This window comes from Tiliqua scincoides, chromosome 1 (genome assembly GCF_035046505.1).
Source record: "Tiliqua scincoides isolate rTilSci1 chromosome 1, rTilSci1.hap2, whole genome shotgun sequence".
Lineage (NCBI taxonomy): Eukaryota > Metazoa > Chordata > Lepidosauria > Squamata > Scincidae > Tiliqua > Tiliqua scincoides.
In genome coordinates, this window is record NC_089821.1 from 20,110,030 (window position 1) to 20,130,265 (window position 20,236).

At 44.7% G+C, this 20,236-nt stretch overlaps 1 protein-coding gene and 1 pseudogene across 1 annotated transcript; one reads left to right on the forward strand and one right to left on the reverse strand.

Annotated features, from left to right (window-relative positions):
- The first annotated feature begins 269 nt into the window (after positions 1–269).
- ERH (ERH mRNA splicing and mitosis factor) lies at positions 270–7,695 on the forward strand. The gene is made up of 4 exons (XM_066635604.1): positions 270–397; positions 4,639–4,726; positions 5,335–5,455; positions 7,216–7,695. The coding sequence occupies exons 1-4, from the start codon at positions 395–397 to the stop codon at positions 7,316–7,318; spliced, it is 315 nt and encodes a 104-aa protein (XP_066491701.1). The 5' UTR covers positions 270–394; the 3' UTR covers positions 7,319–7,695.
- An 8,823-nt stretch (positions 7,696–16,518) lies between these two features.
- Positions 16,519–16,638, reverse strand: LOC136638313 (5S ribosomal RNA; annotated as a pseudogene).
- Positions 16,639–20,236: the final 3,598 nt, after the last annotated feature.

Consider the following 20,236-nt stretch of genomic DNA (forward strand, 5'->3'; position numbering starts at 1 on the left):
CTGCACCCGTCCACATCCGGGAGACTCGGCGGTGCCGGGCCAATCGGGAGGTTCTGTGGCTCTTTCCCGCCCGATTTCAACATGGCGGACAGGGGGCGGCGCGCGACGGCCATGTTAGCGACGGGAGGCTCGGCGCCTCCGTTTCCCTGACGGCCCGCACCCAAGATGGCCGTCGCGGCGTCGCGGTCGTCGCGATCTCGCGGGATTTGCTTCTTCTCGGTAGTCTCGCGAGATGAGCGTCGGCGCCGCTCTGCGTTCCAGTGAGGCGCTCTATGGTGGAGAGGCGAAGGAGGTGGCCCGCCGGCTGGCGGCGTTTCCGGTCGCCGCGGTGCACTGTGGGCCGAGAGTCGTTGGAGTTTGTGCTTCGCGCCCCGGACTGAGGACAACGAGGGCCATGGTGAGGCCGCCGTCTGGGGGGCCGGGCGAGTGCGAGGGCGGCAGGGCTCGGCGGGGAGAACGGGGCGCGCTCAGCCTGTCCCTGGGCCTGAGCGAGCCACGCCGGGCGGGAGGGTCGGTGCCTCGTGTGGAAACCCCCCGCTCCGAAGGAGCCTATAAGCCCCCCTCCCCCACCGACAGAGCTCCTTCCCCACTTCTCTTCCCCACCGATGAAGCCCCTCTCCCCATTTCCCTTCCCCACCCTCAAACCCCTCTCTATGCCCCTCCCCCACCAACAAAGCCCCTCCTCTCTCCCTTCTCCCACAAAATGCCCCGCCCCACAAAGGTCCACCCCACTCCCGGATCCCTGCTGACAAAGCTCCTCCCCCACCGACAAAGCCCCTCCCCAGTCCACTCCCCCACCAACTAAGCCCCTCCCCAGTCTTCTCACCACTGAGAAAGCCCCCCCATGGACAAAGCTCCCCCTTTCCCACTGAAAACCCCCCCTACCAACAAAGACGCTCCCCATTCCCTTCCCTAGACAGAGCCCCTCCCCATTCCCCTCACCCACCACCAGGTGCTCAAAGAGCAGACTGGACTTATCCCCAGGGAGGCTGAGGGGTGCTCTTTTCCCGAAACCAGGGTTGTGTGTCCCTTTCACATAGCACCACATCCACTCAAATTGAGTGTTGAGAGAGTTAGGACAGACAAAAGAGAATGTTTCTTTACCCAGCATGCCATTTGCCTGTGGAACTCCTTGCCACAGGACATGATGGTGGCACCTGAGGGCATAGATGCTTTTAAAAAGAAATCCACTAAAATCGAGTGCTGGGAGATTTGGACAGGCAAAAGAAAATGTTTCTTTACCCATTGTGTCACTAGTCAGTGGAACTCCTTGCCACAGGATGTGGTGATGGCACCTGGCCTACATACCTTGGGATGGAGAGAGCAGTGGTGTAGGTAATGATCTTGTAGCCTGGTGCCAAGCTCAAAATGTTGCCATCACGCCTGTGACATTACACCTGGGCTTTTTAAAAAGTGAAAATTGGGAGGAATTCACCTCCTCCCCCCAGCAGCTCAACACCCACTTGCTCTGCTGCCTCCCCCCAGTCAGTGGCATTGCTAAGGCATCTATCTGCTACCTGGGGTCAAAGAAAATTTTGTAGCTCCTCCTCCACAAGTAAATTAAATTTAATTAAGTAAATAAGAAGTTATTGGTTCCATGCTGTATCATAATAACATCTCATTGGCACTCAGAACAATTAGCTTCATAGGTCAGTTTTGAGTTAAGAAAATTCACTTTTTGTTCCATAAAGGCAGTTGTGTTTTCATTTTCTGGTTAATAGGCCATAATATTTGACAAAATAGAGATATTCTAATGTGGTTTATTTCATTGGATTCTGCATGAAATTACCTTTCCAATTACATTTATTATTATTATTATTAACAGTATTTATATACCCCTTTTCAACTAAAAGTTCACAAAGCAGTTTACAGAGAAAAATCAAATAACTAAATGGTTCCTTGTCCCAAAAGGGCTCACAATCTAAAAAGATGCAAAAGAATACCAGCAGACAGCCACTAGAACAGACACTGCTGGGGTGAGGTGGGCCAGTTACTCCCCCCCTGCTAAAAAAAGGAGCACCCACTTGAAAAAGTGCCTCTTACCCAATTAGCAGGGTTAGGTCAATAACATGATGGTATTATTCAAACATACCAAGATTTTCATAATTTTGGTCACTAGTGTCAAGCTCAGCTTGTTGCCCCCCCCCAGAGCTTGATGCCCGATGCAACTGCTACCCCCTGCACCACCTTAGCTATGCTACTGGGAGAGAATGGATAGAGGGATGTTCTTTTCCCTTTCACACAACTTCAGCACCAGGTGATATCCACTAAAATGGAGTGTCAGGAGAGTTAGGTGTGATTGGTTTGTGGAACTCATTGCCATGGGATGTGGTGATGGTGTCTGGTCTGGATGCCTTTAAAAAGGGGATTGGACAAATTTCTGGAGGAAAAGTCCATTACAGATTACAAGCCATGATGGATATGTGCAACCTCTTAATTTTAGAGGGAGGCTACCTCAGAATGCCAAGTGCAAGGGAGGGCACCAGAATGCAAGTCTCTTGTGGTCTTGTTTGCTTCTTGAGGCATCTGGTGGGCCACTGTGAGATGCAGGAAGCTGGACGGGCTTTGTCCTGTTCCAGCGGGGTGCTTCTTATGTTCTTATGTCCTGTTTTCAAGTGCTGGCTTGGAACAGCCAATTGCAGAGCTTTTTGGTTACCCCTCTTTGCTACCCTGTCCACCCCCGTAAATGCGATGTAAAAACCTAGAAGATATGTTAGCTGCAAGGTGGTGCTTGGAAGTAGCAAATGGTTATCAGGATTTATTTATTTAAAATATTTATATCCTTCCTTTCTTATACTGGAGTAAATGCTTAAGGCAGCTTACAATTCAAGAACTAAAAGTATATAGTATATATGTAGATTACTACTTATCTAGACTATTCTGAAATACAGACATTTTTTTCTAAGACTTGTTTTCTGTAGTATGAACAGTAGAAGGTCTTGTGCTCATTCCCACATCCAGTGCAGGTACAGGCTATAAGTTCTGTTCCCTGCTCTGTGATATGTACCTGTACTGACATTGTTGAAAAATGTCAGAGTCCAACAGACACCCTTATGGGTCATAGTGAAAAGAGCGAGAGAAAGCGTTTCTCATATTTATGCAGTTACTATGAAATTCAGGCACCTTCCTGTTCAACACAGCCTGGATGAGGGATACTCAACCTGTACAAAACAATAAATAAAATCATAAGGACAACAACCAATTGGAGGAGAGCAACTATTTATAACCAAAGCACTGCTATAGAGGCACAGGTGACAAAAGATGATACGTCACGCAAACACAAGGTGGAACAAAAATGTTTTTAGCTCTTGCCAAAGGACCATGAGGGAGGAGAATGTTCTGAGTTTTTCCAGACAGAAATTCCATAGTTGTGGTACCATTACAGAGAAGCTCATCCCTGTGCTGTCATCCCTCTAACTTGGGATAAAGGCGGCCTTTGAAGGAGAGCTCCGTAAGAGGGCAGGCTGGGAGAAAGCAGTTCCTCAGATAACCTGGACACATACTGTGAAGAATAAGTTGTTTTAGCTAGTATATCCGACAGAGCACAAAAGGCTCTTTGCTCTGAGAAAAACTATTAATCGAAACACTGAGTCACATAATTTGCTCTTTTGATGCACCAGCTTGAGGCCTACCACTCATTGGCGTTTGTTTTTGTTTATTTATTTAAATGGTTTATATCCCACCTTTCCCTCTGATTAAACAGAGCACTTAACGTAGTGGCACTTGCTAAGGTAGTCAACGTGTGTCTGAGCTGTACCATTTCAGATTACAATTGGGGACCTGAGGCAATGTACTCTTGTCTATAAAATAGGGACAAGATTTGCACATTTTCTCTTCTGTCATTTTCAGCTAATGAGTTTCTGTGTGTAAACAAAGTGCTTATTTCTGGCCATCATTTGCTTAATGATGCCACTCCCGACCCTCATCAGACAGCATGAATGCTAACTTTGGCTCTCTGTATGAAACAAGTTTGACACCCCCTGCGAGTTCTCTGGCCTACCTGCACCATTTCTTATAGTCTTATGATATCAGATAAGTCTTATAGTCTTATGATATCAGATATCAGATGTATTTCTTTATATAGGCATGCCTTATTCCATTTTCTAAGCATTCCAGGTGTTCCCATACAAGTAAAAGCTTTCAAATCCTTTGTTCCTATATCAGGACGCTTCCGGTTACTGAACACACTGAGTACTATCCAAATCTTCCACAAGCAGAAAGAAGCTTCACAATGGAACTTGTCAGCCCCCTAAAAAACTGCTTTGGGGGGCTGGAACAATGGATTGGGGTGGGATGTCGAAGGTTGGTATGGGTGAGGAAGAGGGACTTGCCAAAGGTGATCAGCTCAGCCTGGATTTTAGCTGTTTAGTGTAGTTGTCTTCTCTGCACCCAATTCATGGAAACCTCTTCTTGAAGTTTTTTCTGTGGGCTCCTGAGGGGAGAAGGGAATGGGAAAGTTCCCTTGATCAAACTTCTTTCTGATGTGCAAGATCTGAATTAAATAACAAAAAATAACCCTGCTGCATCAGATTTTTTTTTATACAGTGATTGTCACTTTTTAATAGCGTGTTTGGAAACAACTTGATGTGCATTGCTTAAGAATTTCTAGAAGTCTGAATCAGTTTTGTTTTTGCCTAGTCTCATACAATTTTGCTTGTTCAACCTACCAAACGGCCAGAAGGCAGAACCTATGCTGATTATGAATCTGTGAATGAGTGCATGGAAGGTAAGTAGCACTGCTGTACATTGTGATGCTTCAGATAGGTTGACTTTAAGTGCATGCTAATGGCATGTTTCCCCTTGGATATATTTTTTCCAAAAGTTTCTTAGTTTGGACCAGTTCATTAATGGGGAGGGGGATTTCAGCCCACTAAAGGTTTTTGGGCAGGTGCATCTAATCTGTCTCCGATGTAAAAAAAAAAAGTTTTTGTCAAACATGATATACCTTAAGGGAGATACTACCCCCCCCCCCCATGAGAAGGGAATGTAAGCCCATGACTTACTGGATTAATGTACAGATTCATTAAATACTTGCAGTTGAGGACCTGTTGTTCTTATAAACCAAGAGAACTTGAAAAAGAACCTAAAATTTATTCTCCACTTTAGTCTTTGTTTTGCATGTTATATGAATTGTAATGACACTTTTATGCTACCTTTGTTATAGGTTAATTAGCAAAGGAGCTGAATTGGTCATCTTTCCACCTAATCTTGTAGCAGTAGCCTACTTCTATTCTTATTTTCCTGTACATGTGATTCTTGACATCTTAACACTGTGGCAAGACGAGGCCCTGCACATTTCTAATGTAAATGCTGAACATTGTTTGTTCTTCCCAGGGGTCTGTAAAATGTATGAAGAACACCTGAAGAGAATGAATCCTAACAGCCCATCAATCACATATGACATTAGCCAGTTATTTGATTTCATTGATGATTTGGCTGACCTCAGTTGCCTTGTGTAAGTACTCAATAGTTTATTTTATATAAAACACATACACTCATCTGTGCCTATTTATGTGTGCTGCACACAAGAACAGTAGGTCTGAGAAGCAGCTCTGCCTGTGCTGTTAGCAGGTGTAAATACAGATCTCTTCTGTAAGTTTTTTAGAATGTAACATGATATTAAAATGGAGAGTTGAATTTTAGCAGGCCACTAGGGGGCATACTTTACACATACTGTATTTTGTGTTTTATGGCTGTTTGCCTTTAGTGGTTCTGGCACTGCCTCTTCCCTCCAAGCCTCTTGAGAGTAAATTAATTGTACAGAAATTCACTGTTGGATATGGCTGGGTTCAGAACAGCAAGGGATTTAAAGAGTGTTACTGGCTTTCTGCTTTTATGCTTTCTATTACAACCTTTCAATGTAGACCAAGTTTAATTCTTGGTTAAACTTTGTTGCTAGTACTATGTTGTGTGGCTTCAGAAGCAATATATGCTGTTGGCCCATGGGATCTGCATGGGGTCTGTTCCTGGACCCCCTCTGGATACCAGTTTCTGCAGAAAAAGGAATCTGCAGGGCCTGAAAACCGGAAGTACCTGTTAGAAGGCTCTGGCAGGCCTTCTGAAAGGCACTTCCATTTGACGAAAAACTAGAAGTGCCTTCCAGACACATCCAGCAGGCTTTCTGAGGCTCAGGGAGGCTGTTCATGGCCTTCCCACTTCTCAGAACACCTCCTGGATGCGACTGAGAGAAGATCAGTTATGCTACTCTATTATGCAACTCTCTGAGTTTGATTGAAAAGTGGTAAAGAAAGAGTAGAAAGAAACAAGAAATGCCTTGTTTCATCTGACATCCTTTTTCTTTCGTATTAGCATACCTTAAAATTAATATCTTATGCAGAATTACATTTTGAAATACGTTTAAATTTTAATGTATGAGTCTGCAGGTTTTTTTTTTTGTCAATGTCCTTTATTTCTCCAAGAGTTTAGTTGTGTACTATGGAGACAAAATAATTAAGAGGAATATAAATGTTATAACAAATGTATTGTTTTGAAGATAACATTAGAAGGCTAATGTTTCATCCAGAAATTTCAAAATTACTTGTATGGTTTGTCCAAAACTGCTTATGAAAGAATCACTAGCAACATTTCAAGTTGGTGTAGTGGAAAGAGAATTGGACTTTAAATTTTTTTTGTCTGCAATACAAGTATAGTAATACTATTGATTGATACATCCCCATTTTTCTATAGAAATCCACCAATGTAGTCTTTTAATTTCAGAACTCACTGACTCTGGACATTATCCAGAATCTCAGAATTGTCCGTTTCTTTAACTTGGAATATAAGACCCCATAATGACCTTTTATTTCAGTTTGATGCATTCCAGAACAGACTTCACAATCCATTGCAACATTTGATCTGTTCACCTTGTCTTAGCTTCATATATACAGTATTGCATTATCCCGAAAGATCCTCATTCAGCAAACTGGGCATTTGGGTAGGTGCTGCTGTAATCTTGGGGGGGAGGGGGGTGCGGCGGGCAGCAGCTGTTGAATAATTTGCATTGCCAGACAGTAGAGAAACCTGTATTGAAATTAATGCTTTGTATTAGCCCACAAAGTTCCAGCATCTTCTCACTGAGGTGTAAGACAGTGTTTTTAAATGTTGTGCTCTTTCCATACCAAGATGTTGGGTCTTATTGGTTTTGTGAAACATTTTTGAAGGAATACATAATAAAAGGACAAAAAAATATTAATCAATCTATTCTTTCTCCCCCAGTTATCGTGCTGATACCCAGACATACCAGCCCTACAACAAAGACTGGATAAAGGAGAAGATCTATGTCCTTCTCCGCAGACAAGCTCAGCAAGCAAGCAAATAATGAGACACGATAGATAAGGGGGCTTTGAGGGAGGGTTTGGACAACAGATGTGTACAGTGTGCTGTAGTGAAAGTTCTGTTTTGTAGTCCTCCTGTTCATTTTTGTTAGTCTATCTCTGGCACTGAGTCTATTAGACATGCAAGGGAGCTGTTCAATCAGAATTTTCCAAGGAAGAAAGGAAATGCCTTTGGCAGTTATTTAGTTTGATATTTTTCTCTGCTTAGATAACAGTTTAATTCTTGTTCAAACCACCCAGGATTGTTCATATCTGTTTTACTACACTCACTGTATGTATCCCAGCCTGGGCAGTTTCAATGTTGTTGTTACTTGGAGACAGTACGACTTAGTGGAGAACAAAATAAATGCTCTTTAGTTAATTGCGTTGAGTGGTGACTTTAGAATGACTTTTAAGTGGGATCAGCCATTGGAAGCTTGTGTACGTTGAGCTGCTCGTGAAAAATTTTGAGTTGCTGATCTTAAATACATCTGCATAGGCTTCTGGAATTATTGGTTCAGTGTTCTGAACCAGCTTCTGAACCTTCTGAACTGGCCAGGAGGACCCTCAAACTGTGGATCTATTCTTGAAGCAAGAGTGCAACTCTGTTCAGAAGTGGATTCTGGTCCAATACTTGCATTGCACGTCTCCAATCTGAAAGAACCTCTGTTTTGTCTAGACTTAATTTCAGCTTGTCCACCCTTATTCGGTCTCCCTACTTCCCCAGCATTCAGAGAGGTAGAACTGGGTGTCATTTGCATATTACTGACAGCCACCTACAAACTTCTTGCTGCTGTCTCCTAGCGGTTTCACGTAGATATTTAATAATGTGGGGGAGAGAAGAATGGAACCCTGTGTCACATCATAGGGTGAAGAATAGAAGTTCCCCAGTGCCACTTTGGAATCTATTTGCCAGAAAGGACTGCATCCTCAGCAAAGCAGTCCCCCTTGCCCCAGTCTGGCCAAATGACCACAGAAGTCACTACAGTTGATTGTGTTGAAAGCCACTGAGAGGTCCAATGGGGAACACTCCCCTTGTCTAGTTTTTGATGTAGATCATTTACTAGTCTCTAGGGCAGTGGTTCTCAAACTGGTGGTCGCGACCCACCAGATCGTGTAAAGCGTTCCCCGTCTCTTTAAGGGGAAGAGGGTAAGAGCAGTGATGCGATCTCTAGGATCAGGTTGCTAACGGGTAAAAGGAAGGTGTTTTTACTGACAGGTGGTTGCAGGAGGTTGAGGGGAGTCCTGCGCAGCCCTTTGCAGGGCTCCCAGTTGCTTAGAACATTGAAAAAAAATAGGGCACAAAGCACTTCCTCTGCATTTGCAAGTAGAAAGTACTTTGCACCGGCTTTTTTCAATGTTCTAAACATCGGGGAGCACTGCGGATGGCTCCTTGCACCTCTTGCAGCATCACCAGTAAGTAAAAGCACCTGTTTGCAACGTGATCTGGGGATCACATCACTACCCTCACTCCCTCCCCTGCAAAGACCCCGGAAGTAAAACTCCTAAGAAGTTAGAACCACTGCTCTAGTGCAGGGGTGTCCAAACTTTTTGGCAGGAGGGCCACATCATCTCTCTGACAATGTGTTGGGGGCCTGGGGGGGAATAATGAATTTACATTTAAAATTTGAATAAATTTACATAAATGAATATATTAGACATTGAACTTATATGAATGAAAGAAGGTCTTGCAATAGCACAAGGGCTATAAAAGGCCTTGCACAAAGCAAGGCTGGCCTTTCCTTTGCTGCCACTGCTGCATCACAGACATGAAACAGCAAGCAGTGGAGGGAGCCCTCATCCCACAGCTTATGCCAGAGGTCAAACATTTGTCCTCATGCTGAGAGCAGTTGTGTTGGGCCAGGCCGGGCTCCAGAAAGTCTCTGGAGCGCCAAAGTCTCATTGGAGACTGGGGGCTCCCCATGGACCAGATTGGGAGTCTTCGAGGGCTGCAAGTGGCCCCTGGGCCAGGCTTTGGGCACCCCTGCTCTATTGTATATAACCCAATATTCTGTGGCACAAAGATTCTCCCTTCTTGGTTACTTACACAGGTTATTTAAGAAGCTTGAATCCAAATATTTTAATGATTACACAGTTCAACTATTAGCCAGACAGAATATTTTGTTCTGTTAATGATTTCTGGTATGCAAACTGACTGCATTTATATAAGAAGTCTTACTGATGCATTTGTCATTCAAAATCTACACTATAAGATACACTGCAACACAAGAGCATTTGGTGCACTTGATAAATTTCACTTATCTACTTACATCTGTTTTGTGGTTTGTATAACTACAAATTGACCTGATCTCAAAATTTGAGTCTGAGCCTATGTATGTTTACTCAGAAGTAAGCCCCATTATAGTCAATAGGGCTTACTCCTAGGTAACCATGAATAGGATTGCAACCTCTGAGAGTTAACAGAATTTTAAAATGTCAGTCTGTTTTGCCTGGTTTGTATGCAAGGCACACATCTTCCACATAAATGTACCACTGCATGCTAACAGCAGATATGCTAAAGAGTACCAATTAGAAGTCATTTCTTCTAATTGGATATAGCATTTCAAAACTATGTGGTACACAGAGCTCTCTTGCAGTTGTGGATTTATTTGCAAGCGTAACAAAACCAAGAGTCTCTCTATAAATGATAAGTCTCTGGTTAGTAAATGTAGCAACATTACGAGTTTCAAGACACTTCAAATAAGAAGAGATATGTTCAGCAAGGGCCCTCCCCTGTGGCTTGCATAATAATCCTTGTCTCGGGGACCTGTTCTGTACCAACTGCAGATTTAGACGATGGAATGAAGTGCACCACTTTCAGACTGGAAGTGGGGGATTCTTTATGTGTGCATATTCTCTTGCATTAAAAATGATCTGGAGATAGAAAACTAGCATAGGCAGGCAAAAAAGGCAAAACACGTTTATCCCTGAGGAACTAGATTTCTATTTCCAGGGAGATTAGATGGGGAAGTGTTGGGTTTTCTCAATTTATAGTCTGAAGTGGTGGTCTGGTTTCTTATTTCAGCTCAGCCTTCTACTATCTCGTTCCCACCACATTCTGTGTGTACATGTTGCATCTTAAAAAAAAAGAAATGTTTGTAAAATCCTAAAGTTCGCTTTCGTGACCATAAGAGACAAATGGGACTCCCAAGTAAAATATGTTTAGTAGTGAGGTACCAGCTTCCTCCTCCCTTCTTACAGTATCAACAGAAAAGACACAATACCTTTTTCTAATGCAGGTGTTTCCAAACCTTTTGGCCAGAGGGCCACATCAAATATCTGGCGTGGTGTGGAGGGCCAGAAAAAAAATTTAAATATAAAATTCAAATAAATATAGAGATGGAACTTAGATGGACTCATTCATTCAACCTCTCTGGCCCTCAGAACGCCCTCCAGACAGTCAGAGCACAGTTCTGGTCATGTTCAGTTGAGTGGGCCAGAGGCTTTCAGGGGACAAGAGGTTGGCTGTGGGCTGGAAAGAGGCGTGCTGTGGGCCTCATCTGGCCCCCAGGCCGGGGTTTGGAGACCCCTCTTCTAATGGATACCAACAGGTCAGCTGTAGTTTAAAGTGACCCTGAGTAGCCTATTTGGGGTTTCAGTGGCACAGAAGGAGCATGCAAATTCCCTATTCACTTTCCATTGATAGTGAGTGGGAATTTTCTGCATGTGTAAAATACATAATCTATACAGTGAGTTAGTGATCACAACCATTTTGAATTACAAGCCTTTAAAAAAAAAAATGAAACCTTGTCCCTAGCATGTATACACTGCGTTGGCTTGGTCATGTCATGCGAATGGACGATGGCCGGATCCCAAAGGACCTCCTCTATGGAGAACTCATGCAGGGAAAGCGCCCTACAAGTAGACCACAGCAGCGATACAAGGACATCTGCAAGAAGGATCTGAAGGCCTTAGGAATGGACCTCAACAGATGAGAAACTTGGCCTCTGCGCGTCCCGCTTGGAGGCAGGCTGTGCAGCATGGCCTCTCCCAGTTTGAAAAGACACTTGGCCAACAGACTAAGGCAAAGAGACAAGGGAGACAGACCAGGGACAGACTGCACTTGACCCAAGTGCGGCAGGGATTGTCACTCCCAAATCGGCCTTTTCAGCCGCACTAGACGCTGTTCCAGAACCACCATTCAGAGCGTGATACCATAGTCTTTTGAGACTGAAGGTTGCCAACAACATGAATGTCTATAGTAATTGCCTGCAGAACTAGAGGTTGAATCTGTGTGTGCAGTACACAATGGGAACAGACTGTTTTGGAGTGGAGCAGATTCCTGGTCCAATCCAGACTAAGAAGATCGTGCTGGGGTGCGGGGTGGGAGGCATTCATGTTTCTGCTAGCATCCTTGTGCTGTCACTCATTTTGAAGAGTGGTAATTCTAACCTTAAAACAATGTAAGTGGTGCTGTGCTCCAAGACCATTTTCCTCTTTGCTGTGCCGTGTTCAGTTGCCCTGCATCACACCTGCTATCTTTTCATCAAGGAGTTGCTTGAAAAGGTGCATCCTGGGCATCTGCTTTTGAGTCCAATTGACGAGATCAGCTGCAGATCTGCTTAGACAACGTGCATGGAAAAGCAGAACTTTTCAAGTTTACAGTTTTTTTTTGTTTTTGTTTTTTGGTGACTACGTGCAGTGATTCAAAGGCTATCAAAATGTCTGTGAAAGAATTGAAAATGCTGCTGCAATTTGGGATTGTGTTGCTGCGTTTTTCTTCCAGGACAAATCTCTGCCATGCAATAATACAAGACAGCAACTGTTACCCTGCACATGCCCAATCTTGTCTGATCTCGGAAGCTAAGCAGGGTCAGGCCTGGTTAGTACTTGGATGGGAGACTGCCTGGGAATACCGGGTGCTGTAGGCTTATACCATAGTCTTTCAAGACTGAAGGTTGCCAATCAACCAATAATACAAAGCCCTGCAAGACAAATATAACATGCTTTTCTATTTAAAATACTTAAGTGACCAGTGGAAGGCTGAGATGCCCAAAGAATTCCTCCTTGCAGTCTCCCGCTGTAACTGTTTACGGACCCAGATTTTCCCTTATCAGACCTCAGCCTTGTAGGATTTGTTGCTCCTGTTCTTATGGTTAAAAAAAGAAAGAGTAAGACCTTATTTGCTGCTCTCTGTGTTTTGATAAGAACTTGAACTTTGGAGCAAGCAAGCATTCCTCCAAGCCAGGAGCCTGTTTTAGAGCCTTTCCTCACCTTTTGCAGCAATAATTTTACAGTTGGTGGGCAGAACCTAGATAGCTTTTCTAAAAGTTTTCACTTCTATTTGAAAGCTATTTTTTTTTGTCTGCACACCAACAACAACAACATTTGGTCTTTGGAAAAATATCTATACTAATCGTCAGTGCAATTAGATGTAGAAAAAAAATGTGCTTTTCTAATTTTCAGTTCAGTATGGAATATAGTTGTATGAATGTTGTGGGCAACTATTGGCTAGTGCTCATGATATCATGGCAAACAGCAAGATGCCTCACTCTTCACCAGTACCGTGTCCATCTCATGTCACTCATTTTAAATGTTTATATATAAAAATAACATTAACTCTCAGAAGTTGAGCATTTCCTGCACTGTATCCCTACAGTGCTGGAGGGCATAGGCAGTACTCTATAGCCCTTAAAAAAAAATCTACAGGTTATTTTGAGTTCTTTCTCTAGTTTTTTTTTTAATGGTACACTCTGCCTGTGTATGTGTGTATGACAGAGAGAGACTCATTAATTTTACTACTTCACTTTTGATAACACAGGTGAAACTGACAACGCTTCCTTCAGGGTATGAAAAAATGACTGTGCATTAGTCTTGTTCCAGAAGAATAGTCATACCACTTCCTCCTCATCCAATAGTGCAAGCAGACAGGTATGAAGTTGCAGGAAAATGTTTCAACTATATATCAATCACTAAGCTTAGAGGCCTAATATTGCTTAATGGGCGTGCCGGCCAACAGGGCTGGCTCTAGGTTTGAGGAGAAAGTGCCCTTCTACACTAGTGCCCTCTTGGGGGGGGGGGTGTACTCTGGCTTATTGGACAGCAGGATTAGTTGTGGGCAGGGGGAATTGTGCTCCTCTGAGCACCATGGATTTGCACTAGCAGGTTTACCTGGCAATGAATGACAGCACTTCTTAGCAGATGGTAACTGGAGCTGGTATTTAATGTCAGTATGGTGCCCCTGACATAGCCTCAGAAATGGGAAGTTAGGGTCATTGTGGGGTTGATTAATGACAGTAATGATTATAATGAAAGGAGTGCCATCAGGAAAGGGGGAGGAATTACATGGCAGAGTGGCCGTGAGCCCTTTCATGGGGACTGAAGTCCCAACATTTGTCCAAGGTTTAACATGGGGTGATGCCAGAAAATATGGACTTCATGTCCATAGCTGTCCAAAGCAAACTGTCCTCAAATCTGGACCAACTGTAGCACTGTGAGTGGCTTTTGGGAAGATCATGAATAAAATCAGGACTGTGCTTTGTATAATCGAGTAAATGGATCGTTAAAACCTAGGAGACCTTCAGCTGTTGTTGTGGAATACAGTAGTTATAGTTGTGGACAGGAGAGTCACTAGGGATCTGAAGGGTATGTGTGGACAGCATTAGGTGATACTATTGGGGGGTTAGGGTGACACCGAAAGGTCTGAAGCCCAGCTCTACGGGGCTTCCCAAGGTAGAGCCCAGATCTACCCAACCCATAGACCTGGCCTCCTAGTTGGTCTGGCCATTCATGGAGCCCACGTCTTCCCAACCAGTAGACCTTGCCTCTCAGTCAATCTGGCCTCCAGTTCAGGCCCAGAAAGGCAGTGTGGTCAGCTGCAGCAGCTCCCATTGGATACTATCCCCTGTCCTGGGCTGATCTACTGACACAAAGCTGCTTACGCCTGCACCAGCAATTTTGCTGATGCAGGCTGGAGTTGCCCTTAGCAGCTGCTGGGGCTTTCCCCAGGGCAAGGGGCAAATGTCCCCTTGGGGAGGCTTCTAGCAGCCTCATTTCCCACACTGGATGTAGTAAAGGCTATTCCAGTACTGCTGCATCGCAGCATGGTCATTTCATTAGGATTGGGCTGCCCATCAATGATGCCCCCAGTGTATAGACACCCGTAGGGAACATTTCAAACACTTGGGCTAATTCTTCAACTGCAATCCTAACCACACTGTCCTGAGAGTAAGCCCTATTGAACAAAATAGGACTTACTTCTGAGTAGACCTGGTTAGGATTGTGCCCTAACTCACTAACTAAAGAGGCAGCCCAATCCCGAGCTGCCTGAAAGAGCTACCACAACATCCTGCACGCAACAGGGCAGCTGCTGGCATCCCCTTCCCCCAGGTAAGGCAAGCAGCTCCGCAATGGGGCTATTTGATTCTGCAGCAGCCCAAGGAATCAAGAGCCTCCATGACTGCCTCCCTACCAAAGGATGCAGCACACATCCACTGGTACGTCTGCACCAACACCGGAAAATTGGGTAGGATTGGGCCCTCACTCACTGGATTGTGCAACTGCTTCTGTGTACACTATATTGCCATATGTATGTGAATTATAGCATAACACATTTGACCCTATAAAGTGCATACTGTAGAACTCTCCTAGCGATGACCTGAAGAAATTCTGCCGATTGTTGTCTCAAGACAAGGATTTTCAACTGCGGGTAAGTGGCTGTTCAGCGAGTATCTGATTTGACTGTAATCTGTTTTACTGTCTTGGATATTTGTAGCACTTCACAGGGACTGAAGAAACAGATTTCTCTCTTGCATTGATGCAATTAAGATTTTTTCTTTCAGTTTTGCGTTTTATAAGAAGTGATTTTTTTATTATGTCATCTTCATAAGCGTTGCATCTCCTCCATGGTTTCCAAATTGAAAATCACTGAAGTTAAAGAAAACCCCATCTGGAGATATTACAAGGAATGTAGGCAATTAGTTCCTTCTAATTACTGTAATCTGAACTTTTGCTTGTGCAAAGAGCTTAGCTAGCTGGGCTGTGGGCAATTTTCCAATTTAGAGTCTAGCTTTCTTCTTCCTAGTGGGCCTCAGTTTGAGTCTGACAGATGCACGTATCACCAACTAGGCTCCATATCCCAGCTCACTGCCGCGGCTTCTTGAGCATCAGCAGGAGTCTAACTGGCAATTTGAAATTTCTTCTTGTGTGGGTTGATCTCGTTTTCTACTCCCTGTTGTGTCTTCTTATAATCCAGCCTTTCAAACAGAGTGAAAACATTTGCCAACCTACTCAGAAAATGCACATTTCCTAAATTCTGCCTCATTTTATGACAAATCCCTGTAAATGTCCACCCTTCCTGTTGGCTGATGTCCTCTGTAACTGGGTGCTTCACTCTCATCCCAATCACAGAATTTACCACTTCCTTTACCAGCCCTGGGACATCTCTTTCAGTGTCTTCCTGATCTTCCTCATCACACTTTGGTGGTCTTTGTAGTGCTCAGCCAAGCCAGAATGGAAGTACTACCAACCAGCTGGACTGCAGTTGATGACATCATTGTTTGTTGCCCGCCCTCACTTGACAGCTGTTAGATGGTACTTGAGGGATGGGCTGGTACCAGCTCTTAAAAGCAGCCCCGGCAAAATGCAAGGGATGGGAGGGCTGAAAGAAAGGGGCCAGGAGAAGCAGCAGGTGGGAAACAGAAGGAAACCCAAAATGGCAGGAGACTTGGGGATTTGGGGAAGAGGAGAAGACTAGGGAAACAGGAAGAGGACTGGAAATACTGTATCAAGAGAGAGAGGGAAAAGGGTGGAAGGAGCCAGGTAGTGGAGAAGTAGGCTGGGCAGACCTGGAAAGGGAGGAGGAGAAGTGGAAAGAGCCAAGGGCAAGGCTGGTAAGAAAGGGCTGGATCTCTAGGGGCTCCTGAGGACTCCTTGGTGCTTGCCCTAAGCCACTACCAAAAGAATAGGAGAAAGTGAACACCCAGAACCTCCACCCAGCTGTGGGAAATCAAGGGAGTGTCCTCTGAAAGACTGGCAACCCAGCCCAAGCAGCAGCGCTCCAGCAGGTGGTCTTCAGTACTCCTGGAGACTGTACCCCAAACTGGGTCTCAGCCAGGCCTCCACATTATCCCAGAAACACTCTTGTGACATGAGGAAGAAGAAGAATGTGACATGAAGAAGTTACCCTGTAGGAAAACAGGCAGACCCCTCCCCACTCCTGTGGACTTTTGGTTGGCAACCTTCAGTCTCGAAAGACTATGGTATAAGCCTACAGCACCCAGTATTCCCAGGTGGTCTCCCATCCAAGTACTAACCGGGCCTGACCCTGCTTAGCTTCCAAGATCAGATGAGATTGGGCATGAGCAGGGTAACAGTTGCTGTCTTCTATGTTAGGATAAAATACTTGAGTTGCAGAGCTTCCAGAGCTCTGATGAGCTCTGCAAACAGCCCCTCCCCTTCAGAGCCACTCCAGGTGGTGTGTGTGTGTGTGTGTGTGTGTGTGTAATATTTCTAATCCCCTGGGGGCTGGGGATAAGAATAGGCCCTCAGTTTGGCTGTACTTATTGTAAGAGGCGACTAAACAGCCACCAGGTAGATGGGACTCGTCAGCCTGGGAAGGCAGCTCATCTGAGAGAAGGAAGCTTCCAGAGCTTCCAGAGCTCTGGCCTTCCAGAGCTCTGTTGATGGAGAGCTGCCCCTGCAGGCTAAGGAGGGGGTCGGGGCAGCTTTCTTGCATCCCTTAAACATGCAGCTTCTCATTTTTAACCCCTTGTAATCCCAGCTTTTGCTTACTTCATCTCTTCTAGGAATTTCTGGCAGCTATCATTCCTCTTCAGCCCGGATCATCAAATGTCATACTCCTCATAAAAAGTTTTAGTTTGTCTCAAAGGCATATAGAGGGACAAATACAAAATTGTTGCATCTCTGTATGTCTTACAGCCTCCCATCACATTTTTAAACAAATGGGATCAGGGATCTCCAACATTTCCCTATAGAATCCGGTCCTGTTGCTCTAGGTAGGTGGTGAATATTCTGTGCAGACAGTCTGTCCCTCAGATTTCTTCATCACACCCAACAGAGTCATTGTCATCATTCTTCTTTGAGACCATCTTAGGTGTCACTTGTGGTTGTTTGCAACCCTGTGATAACCACCTAATAACAGCAAGAGAAAACTAATATGGCAATTTAAGAGAGGGTGCACTTATCCTCTGAGAAAGTGCTATATTGGTCCCTGACTTGCACCTCTTGACTTTATTCTGCGTCTCCCCTTGCAATGTGGTCTCAATTTTTTTTTAATGGGCCCTGGGAAAAAGATTTATTGCAAATAATGTGAGCCTATGACATTTTATACATTTCCAATACTTCCTTTTTCTCACCAGCTTGGATCCCCTCATGCCATTTTTACTGGAGCAAAGGCAAACAGATCACGGGCAGCCCAATCCTGAGCTGCCCAGTGTAGGCCTGCAGCGGCGCCGAAAATGGCTGCCGCTTCATCTTGCGTGCTAACTGGGCAGCACCGGCAGCTCCTCTGGAGTAGGGGACTTTTGTCCTCTTCCCCTGGGTAAGGTGAGTAGCCCTGCAATGGGGCTACTTGATTCTACAGCGACCCAAGTGTCGGCGTAGAATCAAGAGCTTCCATGTCGGGCTACCTGCCCCCCTCCGCCCCACCCCCGGCACGCCTCCTCCCTGCCCTCTCCTTACCCTCGGTCCACCTCCCCCTATCCTGGAAGCCTGATGCCTCCTCCCCCCATCTACCTCTCTGCCACCCGGCAGTCCGCATGACCGCTGGGCAGCGGAGCACTAGTGCTCCACCAGCGTTCGCTCAGCACTGAGCTTGCACTGGCATCCACCAGCACCGAGGGCCACAAACATGCCTTGTGGCACACTTGCCAGTACGCACTGCATAGGATTGGGCCCTGTTAGAGAAATTGTGACTGGGATTGGCACATTTCTCTTTTCGTTCTCCCTGGAGAAATCGGAATAGCCTGCTTTATTACTGTAAATGTGCCAGAAATAAATGGAAGTAGCCATTTCAGGCTTCTGGTGGCTTCGATTGATCTTTTGTATGGCAGGTGTGGTTTTTCTCAGCAGTACGTGGAATGCAATTAATAAGAATGGATCAGCCACAAGTTTGGATCTCCGGTTTTTAACGCTTGTGTGATTTGGCAATTGCTCTCCTTGCCGAGCTGGCAGGGCTTCAGCAGCAGCTTGCTGCGGTTCTAAATCCTGTGCTCCGAGGGAATAGAAACCAGGCTCTGGAAACTTCATCTGGGTCCATTTAATGAACGAGGAGAATCAGAGACATGCATATTACCCAGTTAGAAATAAAAGCCCAGAGAAAATTGATCTTCATCCAATTCTTAGAGCTAATCGAGTCCTTCGCTCATTGTTAGAGCATACATTTGAATGGCATTTGCCTTCTCTCTTTCAATGCCCACCTAGAAATGATTGCATAGAAAACAGGCGTTACTAAAGAAAGCCCAGATGCACCTGGGCAGGTCAGTTCAGATGCTCAAGAGTGGAATGGAAGCCACAGGGAAGTCTGACCTTATGGACTGGGAAGCAGGGCATGCAGTTAAATGACCTGTGTTGTATTCTTTCGCATGGCCTTTTATTTGTGATTTGCAGTGCCTGATATACGTTTACTCACAAATTAACCAGTGGGGCTTACTCCCAGAAAAGTGCGCCTGGGTTTGCAAACTGTAAACAGCTCTTTCCTATTCTTATATGTGAATTAGTACCTATACCATTAGGAAAGTGTTTCTCAAACTGTGGGTCAGGTCCTAGGTATACCGTGAGCCAATTTCAGGTGGGACCCCATTCATTTCAAGGTGTCTTTTATTTTTAATATACTAGATGTAATGCTGCCATGCTATGTGACAGCATTTGGGGAAATGTTACAGGTCTGTACTTTTAACAGGAGATTATGTTTTAACAATGAAAATCAATGGGGCTTACTCCTGGGTAACGGTGAATAGGATTGCAACCTTTGGGAAGTCTGAGGAATTTTTTTTAAACAGATTAGTAACTGCTTGGGAGGGTTAGCAGGGTTCTTAATTTTAAATAAATTTTCAAACATACTTATTGTAAGCTTTTAATTTACTTACTTGATTTGATTTTGTCACATGGGGTGTTAAAACATTTCCTGCTTGATGATGTCACTTCTGGCCCTGACCTCACTTCCAGGTTAATGACATCACTTCTGGTGGCGCCCGACACATTGTCATTCTAAAAAGTGGGTCCTAGTGCTAAAACGTTTGAGAATAAAGGTTAACCTATCGGAAAATACCCAGGATTAGAAAAACATACAGACCATCATCCCGAAAGCTCAGTAGTAGTGGTATGGTGTCCACAGTCCATTGTGGGCAATTCTATACTTAGAATTCTAGGATTATTTATTTTATCTGTAATTAGCCAGTTTAAATCCACATGAGGTTTCTGAGGGCCAAAAACCTTCTTTCTTGATCTGGATAAAGGCAGAAATATTTATTTCTCACATTTTTATGGCGCCCTTTCTCTAAGAAGCTCAGGGTGGTGTAGATAGTTCTTCGCCTCTTTTTGTCCTCACAACAACCCTGTGAGGTAGGTGAGGCTGAGAGAGAATGACTTGCCCAAGGTCACCCAGGAAGCTTCATGGCTGAACGGGGATTTGAACCTGGATCTTCCAGATCTAACTCCTGAACCACTACATCATCCTGGCTCTCAAATTAACTGAACCCAAAACACAACTTTTACACAATGACTATAATCCAGGTGTCCTAGTATGTGGCACCAGTCATCTCATTAGAGATGCCAGGAAGTAGGAGAAAAACATCAACATCAAGCCAGGAAGTAGGAGAAAAAGTCTGATTTGTAGAAAATGTCATTTCTTTCACCCATCATTTCCTCTCCCCCCTCCCCCCCATGGCCTAGGGATTTTGGTGGCACTTCTGGAGCAGCTGCAATTCCCCAGAACCCTTGCTCCGGAGAGGCCAGAAAGTTTG

What these genes read in the sequence shown, in the direction of transcription:
- ERH (XM_066635604.1), top strand. An exon ending in TGTGAATGAGTGCATGGAAG is followed by an intron (nt 4,727 to 5,334) that starts GTAAGTAGCACT and finishes TGTTCTTCCCAG; the next exon opens with GGGTCTGTAAAATGTATGAA. An exon ending in GCTGACCTCAGTTGCCTTGT is followed by an intron (nt 5,456 to 7,215) that starts GTAAGTACTCAA and finishes TTTCTCCCCCAG; the next exon opens with TTATCGTGCTGATACCCAGA.